The sequence below is a fragment of the Mixophyes fleayi genome, chromosome 2 (genome assembly GCF_038048845.1).
Source record: "Mixophyes fleayi isolate aMixFle1 chromosome 2, aMixFle1.hap1, whole genome shotgun sequence".
Taxonomy (NCBI): Eukaryota; Metazoa; Chordata; class Amphibia; order Anura; family Limnodynastidae; genus Mixophyes; species Mixophyes fleayi.
Genome location: NC_134403.1, coordinates 300,034,818 through 300,056,860, shown reverse-complemented (window position 1 = coordinate 300,056,860; position 22,043 = coordinate 300,034,818). Strand labels below are relative to the sequence as shown.

The 22,043-nt window shown below is 37.6% G+C and overlaps 1 protein-coding gene across 1 annotated transcript in view; it reads right to left on the bottom strand.

Moving 5' to 3' along the window:
- Nucleotides 1–20,952, bottom strand: part of PUDP (pseudouridine 5'-phosphatase) — a 179,697-nt gene extending 158,745 nt beyond the window's left edge. The window contains exon 1 of the mRNA XM_075196471.1: nt 20,809–20,952. Within this exon, the coding sequence (XP_075052572.1) occupies nt 20,809–20,878 (70 nt within the window). The 5' untranslated portion in view covers nt 20,879–20,952. The remainder of the gene's footprint in view (nt 1–20,808) is intronic.
- Nucleotides 20,953–22,043: the final 1,091 nt, after the last annotated feature.

The following is a 22,043-nucleotide window of genomic DNA, read 5'->3' as shown; positions in this document are numbered from 1 at the left end:
ATAAAAAAAGAGACCTAGGGGTAAATGTATTAACCTGCAGAATCATCAAATAGCCGATTTGCAGCGAGTTCGACAGACATATTTAAAACAGAAATTTTATTAAAGCCAAAACTCGTGGGTTTTGCCTTTAAGAAAATTGCAGTTTTAAAAATGGCCCTCAAAATCAGCAAAATCAGTGATTTTATAATTCTGCAGGTTAATACATTTACAGCCTAATATTCTTCTACAGGTATGTGCTTTTTCTGAGACACAAAAGGGCAGATCTAATAATGCTCAAGCAAAAAAAAAAAAACCCCAAAAAAAAGCACTACCCACTGCTTATAATAAACTGAATGTGTACACAGCGCTGGGGTCATGAGTTCAATTCCCGACCATGGCCTTATCTGTGTGGAGTTTGTATGTTCTCCCTGTGTCTGCGTGGGTTTAATCCGGGTGCTCCGGTTTCCTCCCACACTCCAAAAACATACTGGTAGGTTATCTGACTGCTATCAAAATTGACCCTTGTCTATCTGTGTGTATATTAGGGCATTTAGACTGTAAGCTCCAATGGGGCAGGGACTGGTGTGAATGAGTTCTCTGTACAGCGCTGCGGAATCAGTGGCGCTATATAAATAAATGGTGATGATGATGATGGTTATATATACAGAAGCACCCTATGTCACACGCATTGTTCACTCGCTGAGATGTTATTGGGACCACCTATCTCAAATGCACCTATTTGGGTGTAACCAGTGGTCGAAGCAGATATTTACAATTGGCAGTATGGAAATTTAGAAGTGACTGCATGAAAAATGTAATTGGAATGTAAGTGAATGGAATTTGACAGTTTTACAATAAAGGGTTGTAGGAGAAATGGTAGTATCACATACCACAGTATACACCCCCACTTCGACCATTAGGTCTAACAATATATAATGCACCCATCCGGGAGTGTGCACACTTGAGAAGAGAAGCACACAGGTACACAGCATGTGATGGGAACACAAGGACAGATTCATAATGAACACAACTTTTTGTTAATGGATATTTTCAATTCATTTCAGTTTTGATACTTGCTGACATATCTCCGAAAACAAGTTATTACATGGTACATACAAAGAAGTATTGTCCAACTGGACATGTTTTTGAGTCCACAGTCTCCTCTCCATCATGTGAATTCACCAGTCAGACTATAATTGTTTATTCAGGTTGGGCCTGATTTTCATGTAGCACACAAATACTTGATAGCTTATTTGTACACTGAAATTTAAAGTTGATATTTGTGTGCTACATGAAAAAACAGTCAGTATTTAACTTATGTGCAAAACAGAAAACTAATTTTCACCCCTTGCATTGTAACATGGTTTTGTCCAGGAGACTTAAATAAGAAACTTCTTAATTTAAGATCCCCCTTGTTATCTCTTTAAGACCATCTCAAATTGATCATATTGACATGATATTTTAAGAACTGTGACCCATAGAGGTGACAAAATGATATTTTAACGATCCCAATAGAGAAGGGTCAAAATCAAAAGAACTCCCAGACATACCCTAGAAGTAAAATATTTGTTATGATTTGTCAGCACATCCCAGCTTCCCTTAAGATAGGATGAATAAGATGTTAAACATCTAGCTGTTAATATCATCAAGAAATCAATATGCTTTACATACATAACTCATTTGAAACATAAGCATATTGGTTCACAGTAGTAGGCAAAAGCACAACATGGAGTTCTGATAAAAGGAATACAATTATATGTCACCATTTTTGCCACTTGAGAGAACTTGTAACAAGGAAGAAGCAAAACCTTCATGTGATGAATAAAAAAAAGTTGCAGGCCCTCTGCTGAGTTTTTTTTTATCAGACAGAATAATGAATGTTAAGGACGTTAACATAAAAAATTCATAACATATAGAATATTCCACATATTTAAATTAGCTCACAACAGCTTTTCAGTTTCAGATTCTCAACATCAGCTTTTTTGCCTTTCTTGTCACCCCTGGGATTTGTTAATATGTATTAACTCTCTAAATGATGACAGTAACTGCACTACAGCAGCTATTTTACAAGAACCAACACGAAAGTGTAAGAAAAAAAAATGAATACTTAATAATTACATTTTATTGGTCCTCTTCAAGCACTTAATCCATAATGACCATTAAGATTTAACCTTTATATAACGCTGAAGTCAACAGAAGCCAATGATTTTTTCAGAAAAATGTCTGAGATAAAGGTACTTATAAATATGTATATTAGGGTCATAAAACAGTGTGAACAGATGTCGGGCACTGTCTGTGATGTGTTTCTGTTACTATTGAACCATTCAGAGACTGATGGATATATTTCCATGAGTTAGAGAAGAGGAGCCGATTCAATTTACAATATTTTCCTAATTAGAATGTAAATATTATCAAGGCAGATGGCCTAAGGGAAATGGGACATGGGTAAACCTTTCCTCCTAGTCGTTCTTAACCATTCATTACCTTGTTATGTTTGGAAATGAATGGCTTTGCTTTGCCTAATTTGGGTAAATACAAATCCATTAACTGGAAAAAAAACCTTTGCTTTTATAAAACTTTTTTTCTATTATCTGAATTGCTAAACATAGCAAACCTTGGCTGGTATTTATTATCTGTCAGGAACTGCCACAATATCTCTCCCGGCAGCAGCTAGTACTGACGGGAGCCACTTCCATCTTCTAACGTCAGACAGCAGCTTGTTGCCAGGCAGCAGAGACGCTGCGTTAAATGACCGTAATTCATTAGGGCTGGTTTTAGGCACGTCTTGAAGCAGCATCGTGATTCACTCCCTGTCCTTTATAAGACAGAGAGATATTTACCTCATTGTCATTGATAGCACCCTCACATTGCTAAATATGCTGTAGTTTGTTTCTGCATTCTGTTGAATGCTGACCCTTGACTTGTTCATTGGATATTCTTCTCTCTGCCTTCCCTGATCTAAGTTTACTGGAATCTGCTCTTTTCTGCAGTCTGTTCTGAACATTGGCTTGTTCACTGGATACCCTTGCCTGCTGCCAGCCCTGACCTTTGGCTATTATTGTTCATTTTCGTCTCTCTGGTTACCCGCCTAGAATCTCTAACATTCCACAGTTACTCTGGGGTTTTCTGGCATACATTTCACTATTTCCACTGGTGTTGGTCAGTGTTCAGGTAACCTTAGCTTGTTAGCGGACAGCCCTTTTTCTGCACTACATTTCTACTTGTTCTATTGCTCTGAATCTCCACCTCTATGCAAAGCTATCATCCTAGTGAAGTCACTATTTTGAGTTTAGCCCTGGGGGCTTCCAAGTACCAGTGAGCACATAGTGCTCTATGGGAATGGTGGCTGCTATAGGTGAAGACTTTGTGAAGATGGTTCTAGGGCATCTTGTGTAGCATTTGCCATAACATTATCTTTATAAGGTGTTGTGCTATGAAGTGAAAATGGTTTAGATTATTTTAATGATTTGGGGCTGTGTCTGCAAATGAAAAAGCCAATGACCAAGTGCTATGGTCCTCTATTCAGGTTGTCTCTCTTAAAATCCAAAAGACTTGATGCACATGTCTTTTGAATAAAAACAAAACAAACACAACAACCTATAACTAAACAGTTAAGGTTAATTTTTGCTTCTCCTGATTGCGTAAAAAAAATGATAATAAAATGTGCATTCCAATGAAAACGTACATATAAACCTGTCTACCATGAAATAAACAAAAAGACTGTTCTGCTACAAAAGATAAATCTTTGTGGTTGAACAATCCCAAAGAAAAAAATGGTACGTTTTTTTTACCCCTTTCTTTAAAAGGACAAGTAAACAACTAACTACACACTTTTTTAAAATCCCCCTTGCTTAAATAAAAAGAAACCTTCTCCTTGATTGGTAAAAATAACTTCTAGTATTACCCTACAAAAAGGCTGTTCCTATCTTCAGCTTCACAGTTGTGTTAGGGGGTCTAGCAGTGTGAATTGCCAACCCTTCTATTGGTCTACAGGCCAGAGGGGGTGAGTTGATTGCTGTCATTTTCTAAATGGCCTTACAAAAAGGACAACTAAAATCTAAATGGTTAATATGAATAAAAAAACAATTTTCTTGTAAACTAGTTTTCATAAATTTCAACTATGAGCGGCGAATGGACAGTGACTTAACATACCACCTGGGTTTAAATTACAGCATTAGACTGCAAGGGAACAGTATTCTGCTGCTGTATTGTCATTTGGAGGTTTTTTTGGGGTACCTCTTGGTAAGTTAGCTCTCAATTTAAAAACACATATGTATGGCCCAATATAGGGACTCACATTGTTTAGAGTTAGGACCACCCTATTAGCAGAAGTGTCGTGAAGTGGCGGGTGGCTTTACATACATTTGAAAATGTGTGCAACTGAGATTTCTCCATTTTTATGTACAAGTAAAAAAAGCAGCTGATTTGCTGGTTATAGCAGTGTGCTGGGGATTTCTTTCTCGGTGTTTGTTCCTTTCAGGATAACCCAACCCTTTTCAAGCACCTGCTATAGCCTATAAATTGATTGAGCAACTTCCATTTCTGTACTGAATTAATAATTTCCATCAGCTTAACGTTTCCCAATATTTGAATTGATAAAGCCCCAATCCATGCAGGACTAGCACTGTAGGCCCTTTACTGGGCACTCGGATCACCGATGGCCAGTGGTCTCTGCAGCTAATTGCTGTTTTAATATTGTTCACTGATAATACATCTGCCATACAGCAGCAACACACACTATCTCCACTAACAGCTACAATTGCAGGGAAGAAATGCAGGTGGTCAAGTGACCTAGTCCAAGGTAGTCCATTATGGGACTGGCCCAGGGGGCAGATGCCCCCCCAGCCACCCAGCCCAGCCTGCCCCATGTCATGTGTAACTTATTTTTCTCCACTTCATTATTTAGCCTATTTGCTGGTGTTTTGCTGAAACCTTTCCTTGTTTCTCTGTCTCAGTTTGCCGTGCTGTTCTTCTAACGTTCCTCATGTGATTCAAAGCCCTGGGAGCGTCAGAGTTCTTGATGGCTGCTCTACACACAAGAGCACTCTGTGAAAGTTTAGTCAGTTCCCAGGTAATAGTTTTGGGTGACAGGTCGTTCTCTTTCCTCCTTCTTGAAGTATTTCAGTCTTGTTTGAAATTCTTTATTGTGAGTGCCCTGTTTATTGTTTCTTTTGATTCCTGGTATTGTCCCGTCTCTGAAATAACTCTAGGGGGTAAATTTATCAAGCTACAAGTTTCCGGTTGGGTTTGAAAAGTGGAGATGTTGCCTATAGCAACCAATCAGATTATAACTATCATTTTGTAGAATGTACTAAATAAATGATAACTAGGGGCCTGATTCATTAAGGATCTTAACTTGAGAAACTTCTTATTTCAGTCTCCTGGACAAAACCATGTTACAATGCAAGGGGTGCAAATTAGTATTCTGTTTTGCACAGTAGTTAAATACTGTCTGTTTTTTTCATGTAGCACACAAATATCAACTTTAAATTTCAGTGTACGAATAAGCTATCAAGTATTTGTGTGCTACATGAAAAAACAGTCAGTATTTAACTTATGTGCAAAACAGAATACTAATTTGCACCCCTTGCATTGTAACATGGTTTTGTCCAGGAGACTGAAATAAGAAGTTTCTCAAGTTAAGATCCTTAATGAATCAGGCCCTAAAATCTGATTGGTTGCTGTAGGCAACTTCTCCACTTTTTAAACCCACCGGAAACTCGCATATTGATAAATTTACCACCAGATATATTTAAAAACATCAACTTTGCCATACTAATAAATTGTTATGGTTTATGAATGGCTTTAATAATACATTACACTAACAAAACAGTTAGGGCAATGAACACTTTACAAAGCAATAAACAATCAAAATAATAAATTATTATATATTGAAGTCAATTATAAAGATCAATTACATATAATTGCTCAAAAGATATGGAAATTCATCGTTTTTGTTTTTTTTTTAAAAAAAAAAAAAAAACACTTCTATTTTGCTTTACTTTTAAGCAAAGTGTATATATTCAATTGTATGTGATGTGATTTTCTCCCTTTGACCTGAACAAATTTGAACATTTTTGATTAATATAGTCATGCACTGGCTGTAATTACCATGATGCACTGGGTTTAAAATTATTAAGCAAATGTTAGAGAATACATTACATAGTTGACTGCTTTCACTTTCTCTAAACACCATTATCTGTTGCTAAATAGGATTGTGTGAACATATGTGCATTGTGTATTCTTGGCCAAATACCTATTGGCAAACAGATTTTAGCATTAATTGTATTCATTTTCTGACAACTACCAATGGGAGCTAAATGTTTTAAAGCTTATTTAATAATATGGAGAAAATAACACAAAATTACACACAAAAAAATTGGATAGTTGATTTTCAGTCTAAATTGCAACACACTTATTAAGGCTAATATATTTAAATTGCAAGTTAATGAAGTTCATTATGCTGGCAGCAGTTTCTACTTTCATGAGATATACCGTATGTGCACCTTTTGCTAATAATAAAACACTATGCAAAATGTTGGATCTTTAAGACAATAATAATGTTTGATATAGCTTAAATGAAATTAGTTATGAAATAAGTTGCTCTCCTTAAAGATTTCTATCTAAGCCATAAAAACTAGGACTGGACGAAGTTTATCATGAGAAGATTTAATAACGCGTTCTACTTATTTACAGTTGACCCAAACTGTCAGGCCTGTGAAGCCACCAATGTTTCTAAGCTGGTCCACTGTACATAGGTCCTGCTAGGCTTATTCAAGCAGGCACAACTGTTTTAGATGCCCCATACCCTATAGTACAAGCATGACTTGCATGCACTGGGAAGTACACATAAGTGGGGCACCAATCAAAGTTCTGCCAGTGAATGAGGTGAGAAGAACTAAAAGTGTGGAAACACTGGAGGTTTTTATTGAAAAAATAGCAAGGGATGGGTATGCCGCAAAGGAATGAAGATATACTCCTATACAATTAATAATTATACCTCAGATGGTATATTCATATACTTGACTGCTGAGAGTAGTAAAGGGGAATGTAACCATATAGAAACACTCCTCCTATGTGTGTCTGATAGCAGCGTAAATTATTATAAAGGTTGACATTAAAACATAACCATTACTGTGGATCTATTAATAAACAGATAAATCTGCAGTATTGTAGCATAACATGCTATCTTGAATTGTGAAACAAGATAACATATAAAAACCATAAATAAATCAAACAGGTTTCCCTGTATGTTAGGCTTACCGAACTAATTAGCTGGTGTGAAAACTGTTATTTACAAAACAGTTGCAATGCTGTAGAAAACATGTAACAAATAGCAATACTATCTATCAGCAGGGTAGCTTAACAGACCCTGTTACAGAGGAGCTAATATATAACAAAATATTTATCAAAGTAGACATTTTAATGGAACTTTAACTTTACCCGCACTGGCCACTGTGACTAGACAGGAGGAGATAGTATGTTATATCAGTGCAGTCTGCTCTGTAATACACAGACACGTGGAAGACTTGTGGGAGACAGCTGACAGTATTGCAGATTACTGCAGCTGTTCCTCATCAGCTGGAATCTGTGGATCCAGTGGTGATTTGGATGTGAATCACCTGCTGCCAACGTAAGTTTCACATAGGCTTTTTCTGGGTACAAGATTTATTTATCCGGGAAAGCAACACCCAATTACAGAAAACCCTTTAGTTCAGCTATATGCATTACATATTAATCAGGCAGAGATAATAACAAACTAACGGAGTCAATGAAGATTTATGAATAAAATATGTTTAAAAATGCTCCCATAGTGTAGAAAGCTGTGGAGGAAGTTGCGTGCTCCTGCAAACTTCCTTCACTTTAAGCTCATTCTCTCCTTTTACAGCTCTGCACTATCACACTCTGAATGATAGGCACTCATTTCCTCCCAATCCTCCAACCCTTTTTTGTCATTTACAACTACCTCCTCATGCTTTGCTAGCCACTTCACCACCAAAACCGAGTCCATACATCATGACATCTCCTCCCATTACTCCCTTCTCGCTACACTCTCTACCCCCTCCTTATCCCCTGTCCCTCCGTACTCTGTGGACACTGTATCCACCCCTCGCTACCCATTTCCACCCCCACACGCTAGCCCAATTTCTCTTCTATCACTCCGGTATCTGCGGAAAAAGTCCGCTCCTTTCAGTCCTCCTCACCCCCCTCCACATACCCCTGCTCTCACGAGGCCTGCTCCAACTTCCTCAACTTATCCCTCTCCTCTGGTACCCTCCCCTCTACCCTCAAACATGCTCTCACCTCGTCTGAACTCAAAAAAGTACCCTTTCACCCCACCTCTCTTTCTAATTACCACCCTATCGCTCTCCTTCTTTTTTCCTAAAAACTTCTTCACTGGGTTATTTACAATTATCACACCTCCTTTCTCTCATCTCACTCTCTACTTGGCCCACTCACTAAAGTCACCAATGACCTTCTCTCTGCAAAATTTAAAGGACACTTATCTCTTCTTATGTTTCTTGACCACTCTGCTGCTTTTGATACCATTGACAACTTCCATCTTTTGCAAACTTTCTAATTTATAGACCTTTGTCACACTGTCCTCTTCTGGCTTTCCTCTTACCTCAACAACCGCTCCTTTTTGGTCTCTACACCAGACTCCATCTCCCCTCTTCCCTTACCTGTCAGTGTTACCCCAAGGATCTATTCTTGGCCATTTACACCTCCTCCATTGGTGACTTCATAAGCAGGTTTGGCCTCCAGAACCACCTGTATGTGAAGGACACCCAAACCTATCTTTCCTAAACTGACCTCTTCCTGTTACATCACTTGATATTCATGATCACTAGCTTAACAAGTGGAAAAGTTAATCTACCCATATAGATTACCACCATTGCTATAAATTAATCAATCCCCATGATAAAAAAAAAAATAGGATGCATAAATTATAATGTATTACAAAATATTCTTTATACTGAATAAAATAAAAATAAGTATATAATAGCAAAAATTATAAAACCAATTTAACAATTATTTACTTCCAGACCTGGAAAATCGGGTGAGTAACATAAGGCAAGTAAAACACTGGAATTAATCGTAATATACTAGATGTTTAGAGGTTATTCTTTTAGAGTTAACTGTTCTCAACTTCACATCATAGTTTTATTAATAAGAAAGATGGAAGTAGTGAAGTCTAAGACATTTGTAAGCATCTCTGTTATCAAAATTAGTGCAAGACTTATAAGATAGGTTTGCCAATAACTGTTTGAATGGCACACTAGTATCCCACAGTCTGTTCCCTGCACAGAAGTTGGAACTAAAGGCACCTGTGACCCATATGCACAGATGTATACACAAGGTGTGTCAGGTGAACCCAGGCACATCAGAATGTTGGCCCTGGACCAAACTGAAGTTAATGACAAAAAAGGGAGCGTTAGGGTTTAATAATTAATAGATTGAAGTTCACATTTAAAGCTCAACTACAATGCACTGTATAAAATTTTTTGTTATTTCCCCTCCCATAGTTCCAGGGGCTACTCCATTTATTAATTTCGCCCAGGGCTTCACTGCTCATCTCATAGTCTCAGACAAAAAAAAACGGGGCTGCGAGACATTGTGGAAGGGGGTTAAGTGAAAGGACCATTGTGACTTCTAATTGGCCTTCCTGCACACTCTCCTCTGCGACATTTTAAAGTGGTGAATGGAATGGAAATGTTCTCCACTTTAAGTGAGTCAGGTTTTTTTTAAAAAAATATATACAGTATATATATATATATATATATATATATATATATATATATATATAGCATTCACCCTAATGAAGTGTTTCATATGCTTTTGCTCATATGTATTAACTAAAAACTAGAGCTTTAATTTCATGTAGTGCATTCAAAACTGTATTAATGTGAATTGCACATCCGTGACTGGCTACCAGTAGCATAACTTCCGCCATGGACCAGGGGTGAACGGGGTTCTCTTCTCCGTGCAACAGCACTTGATCCTGTCACTATTATTTCAGTGCAAGAGCAGTGAAGCCGCTACAGGATGTATTGCATCGTCAGGTCCCTTCCCAAATTTCCTATGGGGCCTGTCCATATACTGTTCTGATCTTGTTGGCTATCATGTGTGTTACCTATAGTCAATATAATTTTATAATAGATTCTATCATGTTTTTCACTATTTTCACATTTCTCAGCGATCAGGTTAAATCTAATTTCATTGGAGGGTTAATAGTGCTTATACTCCGTTTGGTTGGGGAAAAAAATCACTGCCGTGTCTACTGTACATTATAAAGCATCTTATATGAAGTATCTGAAAAGGTTAAAAAAAATACATAAGAATCATAAGATTCAAATACAAGAACTAATCCATTATGTAGCAGTAGGTATGTATCTGGGCCAAAGCAATCATTTTGAATCTTGCAGTGTTATTAATTATGCAGCACAGGCATTCAGCAATTTTGAGATGTGAATAAGGAAACGCATCAGAAATAAAAGCATATTTATTAGCATAAACTATTTAAATTGGTAGTAAGTATTATTGCACAAGTTAACATACACTGTCCAGGATTCGGCCATGCATGTAATCATCATCATCATTTATGTATATAGCGTCACCAATTTCACTGCGCTGTACAGAGAATATATTCGTTCACATCAGATCCTGCCTCATTGGAGCTTACAGTCTAAATTCCCTAATACACACAGACAGATTAGTGTTAATTTTGTCAGCAGTCAATTAACCTACCGATATGTTTTTGGAGAGTGGAAGGAAACCGGAGCACCCGGACAAAACCCACGAAAACATGGGGAGAACATACAAACTCCACACAGACAAGTTTTATTATTTGCGTAAAAGCCAACTTTTTCTTCTTCACTTTCACTAATACTCCACATAAGAACTACAGCATTTGTAGAAATATGCTTGAGGGAATATTTCAATCTCAGGTCTGCAACAGTGCAAGCACAAAACAACATGTTGCACCAAAGACACTATCACACTCACACTTTTCCAGGGCAGTATCTTGCACCACTGATGAAAAGTAATTTGAGATTGTGTTGCTGTTACTAAAATTTTATGCTTGCCAACTTTCTGTTGGTGGAGGGCAGAAAGGGGTGGGGTGCGGTAAATCGTGTCATTTTGGCCCCACCCCTCATGACAAAATCATCATTTTGTCGCAGGGGCGGGACAAAATGACACGCTTCATTGCGAAGCGTGTCATTTAGACCCACTACCAGCAGGATGTGGGAGAATTACCAGTTTTCCTGGGAGTCTGGGAGACCTATCCAGTGGCGCACGCAGGGGGGGTTTCTGAGTCTCCAGATACCCTGCCCCCCTGCGCTAACTAAATGGCCACTATAGCGGCACTGTCTTATACAGCAGCCACGGCGCTGTCAAAGAAGCGTCCGCGGCGGTGCTGTAGTGTATACAGCACCACCGCGGACGCTTCTTTGACAGCGCCGTGGCTGCTGTATAAGACAGCGCTGCCTAAACAGAGCTGCTGCGCATGCGCAGTAGCTCTCGCGCAGGTTGGGTTTTTGGGAGCGCGCCCCTGCTATCTGGAATTTGGGAGTCTCCAAAACATTTCATGGCAATTATGTAACACATCCTAAAATCCCACCTAAATCAAGTGTAATTTATGGTATGCCCACCCTCGCCAACAAGACGTGATGTCACAAATATGCCACTGAAGTTTACCACCCCTCATTTCTGCTCCTATACTAGCTATTTATGTGTGACACCTAATGTTAATGTGCAGATAGATTTTCCCTGACCCAAGATGGATGGAATGGAGCCCTGGTATGTCTGTCACATATTTATGTCTGGCCATGGCTGCAACATACTTTTTACCATTTTTCTACCTACAGAGAGATGGCCATGTTAAACCCTTGCTGATCTGGCATATTAAAGTTAAAGAGAAATTGTGAAACTAATTGAGTAACACTGCTATACTGTATTATACAAATATAATTCTCTGCATCCAAATTATTGAAATAATCTAAATATTGAGTAGATAGTTTAGCCCCTGGTGTGCCAGGGAAAGTAGCACCTACCTTGTTGTATGGGTCATGCACTGAATTAGACAAGTCTAATTTTCTTTCTGTGTTTTACATTTTTTTGATTAAAAGTTTGAAAATATACCTTTGCCACCAAGGTGCTTGTAAAATAACCATTTAGTCATTTGAGACTTGGGAATATATGGTCATATCTTCAAGAATTACTCATAATCTACATTTTATTGTATTTTAATGACTTATACACCGAACGATAGAAAGAGCATATAACATACAGGATAAAATCAATATTTCAAGAAAATAAAAATTAAACACTCACTGTTAAACATTCTGAGAACAAATATGAATAAAATATGGAAGACAAGTACCACTCATCCTGCATTGTAGAAGTAACCTTCTGTATAATTGTTAAATAGTGCTTTTTTTCTATGCAAGGGTCATTTGTTTTAACCATTATATCCCTTCCATGACTAGTAGCAGACTGTAGAACAGTTTTAACTACTTCAAGTTTGCTTACAACATTTGATTGGATTTAAACCTCTTGCACTAAGCAAAAAGATTAAAAAAAGTATAAAAACAATAAAAAAAAAAAAAAAAGTCTTTGATGTATTTTTATTATACTTCACTTGTTCTTTAGATTATGTTGCAACATCCAAGACAGGGGCCTGTGGGTTGATCACATCCAGAAGGGATTTAAAAATAAGAGAATAAAGGAAAATATACTTGTTTCCTTTGGGGCATAGTTTTTCTATAAACAGTCATTTAGCAGAACAGCAAGAATAGGCCAAATAAGTATCGTAAGGAAATAGAATGACGACAAACAAGGTCACTTAGGCGTCTTTGATGAATACAAGTGGGAATTTGAATAAAAACAATATGAAATGAAACCAGGAACAATGTAAGATTGCTGTCAGCTAGAAAAAGACTAATGAATTAGTTTTTCATGCATTAAAACCTGAATTGAATTCATACATTTTGTATGACTATTTTTACAGTCCTTTGTTATATATACGGTACATAGCGATAGTTTAAAATATCTTACCTCTTTTTAAAACATTTACATTTTTTAAATCTTTATGTTTTCTTCATTATCCCAATCCCAACCTCCTCCTAAATCTGCCTGCCTACAGAGATTTCTATAGGGTGATTTGTGATCTTCACTCTGCCTCTTGTTACTCTAGCTTCTCTAAACTATAATCTTTCCTACCCTGACCAATCATTTTAATACAACATCAATGTTTTTATCAACCATAGGTTATCTTCCTTGGGCCAGAGGGTAAATACAAGGTCTACAACTGGACATAGTCATTCAGTGGGATCGCAATTCAGCTTCCTTAGATCAAAACATTACTTACAAATACCACAAGCAAATCCCTTGGATGATGGTGGCAGAATCCAAGTCTAAAGTTCATGCAATGTCCCTCTCTAAAAACCAGATGGACTGTGTTCACCACAGACTGCTCCAAGTAGAAATGTAATCCATAAATAAACTGATTGAGCTATCAGATCTAGAACTGTTCAGAAACATCCAGATGCTTTATTTACCAGAAAAAGCTTGTAATAAAATCTAGTGCTCTTCAGTCTCACAGGGACAGAAGAAATTATTTTATTTGTTTTAGCAGAAATTCGTGAGTCTCCCGGATAGTAGGCAACTATTATCATCATCACCATTTATTTATATAGTGCCACTAATTCCGCAGCGCTGTACAGAGAACTCATTCACATCAGTCCCTGCCCAATTGGAGCTTACAGTCTAAATTCCCTAACATACACACACACACACACACACACACACACACACACAGAGACTATGATATATACACACCTCTAACACAGAAATTCAATAGATATACATCATGATTTTGATATATTTTATGAATTACAAAACATTAATGTAATAACCTTTGGCCTTTTTGGTGCTGTGACATGTAACATACACGTTATCAACACATTTTTCTGTTTCCTTTAATGAGAAATATTCAGCATTCACATTGTTACATCTAAGAGTAAATTACAATAAGACATGTTATAGATGTATAATTATGTCAACAGACTACCACTTGTGACATTACAAAAAGTTTGTGTTATTGAAATGCAAAAATATCTTACATTTTGTCTATTGTGATAAATGTGTTGTAATCTGGCAGAAAACAGCAAAAAAGTTTAAGCTAACGGTAGAATGGAAGAATGCCCAGGGCTTTTTCAATAAGAATCAGTGCATTCCAACAACTTGATTTGGAAAGAACAGTTATTTTGTTATTTTGAATGCCCTACATATGGAATGCTGCCAGCAAACATTTTTAGGACAACCTTGATGAAATCCAAGCAGATTGCACAACACTGTCATCCAAAAAGAGATATGTATGAAATTCTATTTTCTTTTGAAGAAATATTTAGCTTTATTAAAATTGTATAACTATCTTTATAGTGTACTCAAATTAGTGTAATAAATATCTTAAAAATAAAATGGAATTGAACATTATGCACTTCCAATAAGCTATAATCATTTACAATCAACGTTAGAGTCTAAGGGCTAGATTTACTAAGCTGCGGGTTTGAAAAGTGGGGATGTTGCCTATAGCAACCAATCAGATTCTAGATTTCATTTATTTAGTACTTTCTACAAAATGACAGCTAGAATGCTAGAATCTGATTGGTTGCTATAGGCAACATCCCCACTTTTTCAAACCTGCAGCTTAGTAAATCTAGCCCTAAAACAGAGTTAGAGAATTATGAAATTCAACTAACAGGAAGAGATATACTAATTGATGCATTCAAGGGTTTGTTGTTTGTTCATCAAAATCAATATTTCTGAATATAATGAGCAACTGAGGCCCAATTCTAGAGCTAACAAAAGTTTGTTGTAATATATGGGTCACAAGTTTCCTCTTTCTAGGAATTGGGCTGTCACCAAGTAACAGCAAGTCAGAGTGTTACAGCATCAACAATTTTGCATACATAAGGTAGTGTGTTTTTTTTATTACAGTTATTGATTCCAACAGTGTACTTGTCATACACACACTCCTCAGGAAGGTGGTACTATGTGTTTCTTGTTACCATGCAGTGAAAACTCTGTATCCCAACTGATTTTTACTGAAATATTGAGAGAACCTGAAGTTTAATGTTGCTCAAGGTTTATTTTTCATCTGCAATGAACTCAGTGTTCTCCCCAGAAAATGTTTCCAGTGGGTGGCATTAAGAAACACCTGGGTGGGGGCAGTTGTAATATTTTGCAATAATATGTGGAGGTTATTGCCCACACCTGCTAGGACTGGTCTAACACACACACTGACTGTAGTGCAGGGCCTGTTCCAAGAGGAGAAACAATGGTTTATTCCATTATAATAGGACTCTGCGGGGCTCCAAGAGCGCAGGTGGCAAGTAAAAACAGCCGGGTGGAGCACCCGGGAAATAGGTGCTGGGGAGAACTCTGGAACTCAAAGTATACTTAAACAGAAATTACTAGTAAGTGCACTGCCAATACAGGAAGTGCTAACTTTTTACACCTCCCTTCCGGGACATCCCAGAGGGGAGGTGAAGCATGAGAAGCAAGGCGAGGCGAATCACATCAATTTGGCCCAGCCCCATGAGCCAATGACATGGAAGCGCCATTTTGCCGCTGGGGGTGGGGCTAACACATCATGATTCAACGTGAATTGCATCATTGGGGCTCCCATCCTGTACATAATGCGGGAGAATGACCTGCTCTTCTGGGGGACTAGGAGACCTACCCAGAATTCGGGAGCCTCCGGGACATTCCAGGAGAGTGGGTAAGTATGGTATAAAATGCATGGATTTAAAAAGAAAGATTGTGCATGAGGCATAAGAAAAGAAACCCTAAAAATAGAATTAATCTGGTGAAAGGGACAAAGCTCTTTTTTACAACACATAGAGCACATTAGTCTGCGAGTTAGCATTTTAAGAGTAAAAGGAAATGGTGTTTGCACAAACATTAACTCTATGGTTAGAGTCCTCTCACTAGAGGGCACGTCCACTTTTTCACAAACCAAGTCAAATAGAGACTGCACAAAGGGATATAATATCAAAAGGGTTCTTTTCATAACCTGTATCCGTAAACACAAAACTCCAAATTGGCTCTTTAGTGAATCTACACATTACACACAGCACGCTATTCCCTTAGAGAAATAAATTCTACATAGCAATAGAACATTTACTTAGATATTTTGTGTGGAAAACCAAAAAGAATATGAATGCGGTATTTGGTCAATATTAATGTCAGCTAAAGGGAATCTATTATGGATTTTTGCTAATGTAATCTTTAGATACGACTAAAGCTTCCTGATTCCAAAATATTTCTTACCTTATTTATATAATTTTATTCTATGCATAGAAATACAGCGATTCAAAGATCTGTAGTCTTGCAGAATGCCTGCTGCAAAAGCATTAAAGGCAATATGTGATTAAAAATGGCTATCAATTTGTATGCATGGCCACCATACACATACGTAGGTTCATGTGCCCACTACGTGTTTTGTAATCCCCTCCAAACACACCCTTGTGCAAATCTTTCTAGGGCTGATATGTCATACAGGTAAAAGCGTCACTGTAATGTCCTGCCTGCTATCACTTTTGGGCCACCCCTAATGCAATTTTAACTTGTCCAATTTAATTATGTTTTAGCTAAGTAAGAGGAAAGAAGAAAGTAAAAAGGTCACCTCTAATATGCCTTTTTCCAATGTAAATCTAATTTTTCTAATTTATAAAATGTGACTTTTCCATCTTTTTTATTAACCCTCTTGAGTTCTGGTACGTTCTTATTTACTGTCTTTAATTTAAATGGCGCCCACATATTATGTAGCACTTTAATGACAATGTTTTAATCACATCTGAGGCGCCCAAAACTATTCTCCATATTCAAAATGTGTTCTCTATGGTTCTCATTTGGAGTTCGAAGTAAACTGCACCTTGACAAAAGCATGGTGCGCTATAGGATGGGAAAATGTAACATTTGTAGATAGATATAGAGTTGCAGTGATAAAATAAGGCTGCACATTATTTGTGAGCTACATGCAAAAGCAGGCAGTATTTTTAAATACACATTTGCCATTTCACAGACCAATTTGTCTAAATATTTTGGTTCTAAGTTAGTATCGTTCTCTGTAGGAGATTCAATTCAGCACGATGTGTCTCCGGAACACCCACAGAGTCAAATTATGTTATGGCAGGAAACTGCAATCATTTTTCATCACTCCCCATAGAGGTGTGCAGAAAAATGAGCGGAGATTCCTACCATAATGGCTGCCAATGTGCTCAGCCAGATATTGCGGTGATGTTCGCACGACACATCGCCAGCAATTGCATCTCCCCATCTGTGTTAGCTTGGTGCCATCAGCAAATATTGAACCTCCCTTTCTAGGCCATATACAAGGTCATTAGTAAGATAGGAAAAAAGATAGCCCAATAATAACTTTAGCCCAGTCGAATGTTCCCTTTATAATTACCCTTTATCTATTACTTATTTATTATGTTTTTTTATTGTCTGATTTTCTACTCATATATCCAGTTTTTCCCCTAGACCTAGCATTTTCATCTTAGGTACCAAACTGCTCATAGAATCCTAAAGTCTTGTTGACAATTTTAATTGATTAGTGCTGTATATTTACATTTCATTGTTACATACATATTATGGGTTTAGCTGCAGACATGCGGTATATCTCTGAAATGCAGTGTAGCATGTGTGCTTCATGTGTGTCTTGATTTAAATGGCTTGTATGGAAACATTACAAAGACAACAATAAGCAAGTGCAAGTGCAAATTAGACCTTAGGCCCTATTTATTCAGTGAATACATGAAGATAAAATAACCCTAAGAACAGGTGAAGACAAAAATAAAACCAATTACTGTATTTGCAATTTCTCCTGGACAAATATACAACACCAAAGACGGACAACTGGTAACTGAAACCAGATTTTACACACATACAAGGCTCCATTAACAGCAATGTTTATGCTATTATCAAAATTATATTGAAATTAATCTCTCTAACTGGTTGGTAAGTATGTTTATGACATGCAATTTAATTACAGTACAAGTTCCACCATATCTGTTTTACCTGATACACAACTCTGCTTCTCATCCTTATCTTTATTTTATAACTTTAGCAGCCTAGGTTGAATTAACCAGTTTGAGGAGCTTCACATCACTAATTTGTGCTATTGAGGGGACCATTACCAATATCTTCCAACATTGCCTGTACTTCAGTCAGGACAGGGAGTGTGACACGTCACAATGTGGGCGTGGCGACATCATGATGTGCCTAATGCTTTTTGATGTACTAGGTTGCCCTGTACTCTCCTCCCTTGCAAATACTGTTCAATGTCGTGCGCACCACTGGTCTGACATGCAGAGCAGCCATGAACAGACAATACCTTCCAAACTTGCCACCCATGGGACATAGCTGTCCCGATTTTGATGTGGGGACAGAGCCCTCCAGCAGCGAATGTACCGCCTGAATCAGGGCAGCTCAGTCTGTGGCTTTCTGTTTACTTACATTCCGCTCCTCACATCATGATACTGACCCTGACACATGCAGGCTTGTCTTCACTAATATAATCACAGAAACAGACAGGTCACTGTGAACATCATAAGATCCATATATCAATCTCCTGAAATATTTTGAGCTGCTATGATTTTCTTACTTTAGGTCACCATTCACTTCAAAACAGGGTACAAGAAGAACAGGAGATGACAAATGATAACAACTGGTGTTCATACTCTAGTCAATCACACTGTAAAGTTGTAATTTTAAAATGCAGACATTTTTTTTAAATATACTTTGTTAAAATTCAGCTCCTCTTTAGTATTCTTGGCTTGCCTGTTTTTTAACAACCTCCAGAGGCATATTCAATTAGCTCTGAAGATTGCGGATATGCTCTGGAACGGTCCAGCGAATGTAATCCGCGGTACCGGAAGCTGGAGAGTGATCAGGTAAGCTAGTTATATGGGCAGATTCAATTCAGATAATATCCACGCCAGGTGCCTCGAGAACGGCCGCGAGACACCTCACGCGGATATTTTCTGACAGAAGTAACACTGATTTCTGCTCTCGCCCCATAGAGGTGCGAGCAGAAATCTGTAGAAATTACCATAGTAACAGTAATAAAGCACAGCCGCAATGTTCTGAGGAACACGTCAGTCAGTGTAATCTACTCTATAGAGTGTGTAATAGATGATACCTATCCAAGTCAAACTTTTCTTTTAGCAGAAACAAGCAAATGCAATAAGATTATTATTGTAAATGGTGGAAAATCTCTTCAGAAGAACACTGCTATTGGCCTTTGCAGTAATCTTCTGACCTCAATAACACACTGCAATACAGACTGTAAGCTTGAGAACAGGGTCCTCTTAACGCTTTGTCTGTCTGTTAGTACCCAGTCTTGTTTAATTACTGTATTTGTCCCTGTTTATAAAGTGCTACAGAGTATGCAGGTGCTATATAAATAAACGTTAATAATTAGTGATCCAGACTCTCAGTTCAGAAGCCAAATGGCAGGACCTCACCTGATTTGACCACTCACATGAGAAAACAAATTGAATGATGGTTCTAAGCAACAGGATGACCTATCTGTGGCCAACTTACGGGGGGAATTCAATTCAGCCAGGAAAAAATGCGTTGCTAATAGTATTACCATTAATATGGTTATTTTAACCCGGATTTCTGCTTGGGGCTCCCTGAGCAGCGAGCAAAAATCAGCGTTAAAGATTACCATATTAACGGTAATAGTGCGAAGGCTGCGCTACTTTCGTCAGCAACGCGGCCAATTGAATGCCCCCCTATGGGGGGCATTCAATTGTTGCTTTTAACGCGCTAATACAAAAAAAAAACGAGCGCTCGAAAAATATTACAATTTATACGGTAATATGCGCGTAAATACCGTTAATACGGTATTAACGCTAATATTTTTAGAGCGCTCGTTTGAGAACGTTAACAGCAACAATTGAATACCCCTGAGTCCAATCACTTTCGCTTGCAGGGCAGCCTAGAGCATTTTTGTAGTCAACAGCCAGTGGTTTTTATTTAAACAGAGTCAGCAACTAAATTTCTGCCTAATCTCACATTATAAATATGCCCCTGAGCAATATTTCAGCTGAATATCATCACAGTTGCTTGGTTTGTAACATCTCTATCTTCCAACTGTAATGATGTATACAAAAGTATGATGGTACAACTATTAAATAGCATTCTAGCAACATTCTTTGTTTAAACATGGTGCATTAGTGAATATCATAAACATCTACATCAGACCTGCAGGAGATATGGCAGTTTTATCTGCAGCCAAAGAGACTGAGGAAATGCCAGTTTTGTTGTATGCATTTGGTCATTTCAGTGCCACAGTACAATAAAAATTACGGTAATGGAGGCATGTCCTTCACTTGGCATGAAGATCAGCTTCCTGGGCTCTGCAAACCCTTCTCAATTTGCAAAGAGAATTAAGATCTGATCACACAGCAAACGTTTAATATGCATGTCGTGGTGTTAATATTGGCACAACTATAATTTGCATACATGTAATTCTCTGCATGTTCTACAGCAGGGGTTACTGTAAAAGTATCAGACATAGGGGTTATTTATGTAAAAACGTCAGAAAAAGGTAATTCTATTAGCATAAGAGACGTGTCAGATATGTAATGTGCACGCCCACTGCAGAGAAATGGTCTTTTAACAGTGACAAGCAATGAATGATCTCTGCTGCAGTGCATGACATGACAAGAAGGGAAGTGCAGAGAATTGCCTAAAACACAATGTTCTTGTTGATAAAAAGCCCATGAGGGATTAATGCATTGTACACACCAAGCAGGAGACCGTCCATGTCAAAGATGATGTGAGTGACAGGTTCCAGTGTGCTTGCTGACAGCGCCATGCTTGCTGCTACTTCTCTGTAGTCACTGAGCGAAGTTCAGCTAACACTACTACAGACACACGTAACTAGCAACTAAGGAAGAACTGAATGGGGCAACTCAAGGACAAATATAATCTAACCATGGGTTCTCACCTAAGCCAAGTTTGTCATTCTGCTTTCTGGGCTATAAATCAGCTGGAACTTGTTTCTTTTACAGATTACTCTGTACTTGGGAATATAAAATGTAAAGGATCACTCAGAGTAAAGAAAATTTGCTGGATACTCTAAACGCTTGGCTGGCAGGTAATAGAGCAAAAGTTAATTTTCTGAAATAGCATAGACATAAAACCAAAAAAGAAAATAAACTGTTGGGGTATAGAAAAGGCTAAAACATTATTTTGTTTTGTCAAACATAAAGTGGCACAGCTAAAGCTACATAGTTATATATATATATATATATATATATATATATATATATATATATATATATATTTTATATATGAGTCATTTTGGCCCCTTGTTACCTACCTGGAATTTGGGAGTCTCCCGCTAAGTGGCCAAGTAAGTGCAATATGCAGGCAAACTTTAGAGGTGATAAGTATACATAGACCCCTAGGGCTAGATTTACTAAGCTGCGGGTTTAAAAAAGTGGGGATGTTGCCTATAGCAACCAATCAGATTCTAGCTATCATTTTGTAGAAGGTGCTAAATAAATGAAAGATAGAATCTGATTGGTTGCTATAGGCAACATCCCCACTTTTTCAAACCCGCAGCTTAGTAAATCTAGCCCCTAGTCTCTCTCTCCCTCTCTCTTTGTGTGTGTATGTTAGGGAATTTAGACTGTAAGCTTCAATGGGGCAGGGACTGATGTGAATGAGTTCTCTGTACAGCGCTGCGGAATCAGTGGGGCTATATAAATAAATGGTGATATATATATATATATATATATATATATATAAATATATATTTAAATATTAATTTACACTCAACCAGGTGGTATAAATGTATAGTAAAGTAAAAGCAATAGTATTCTCTAAATAAGAGCAGTAGGAACCACAATCGCTGATGCGCTGGAGCAGTTTAACAGTTTGCAATCTTGCAATATTTAGCGAGAACTAGTAAGCTACTGTGTTCAGCATTGAAAATCGGTTTCTTTGGAAGGAAACCTGTAATGTTCCTTTTATTA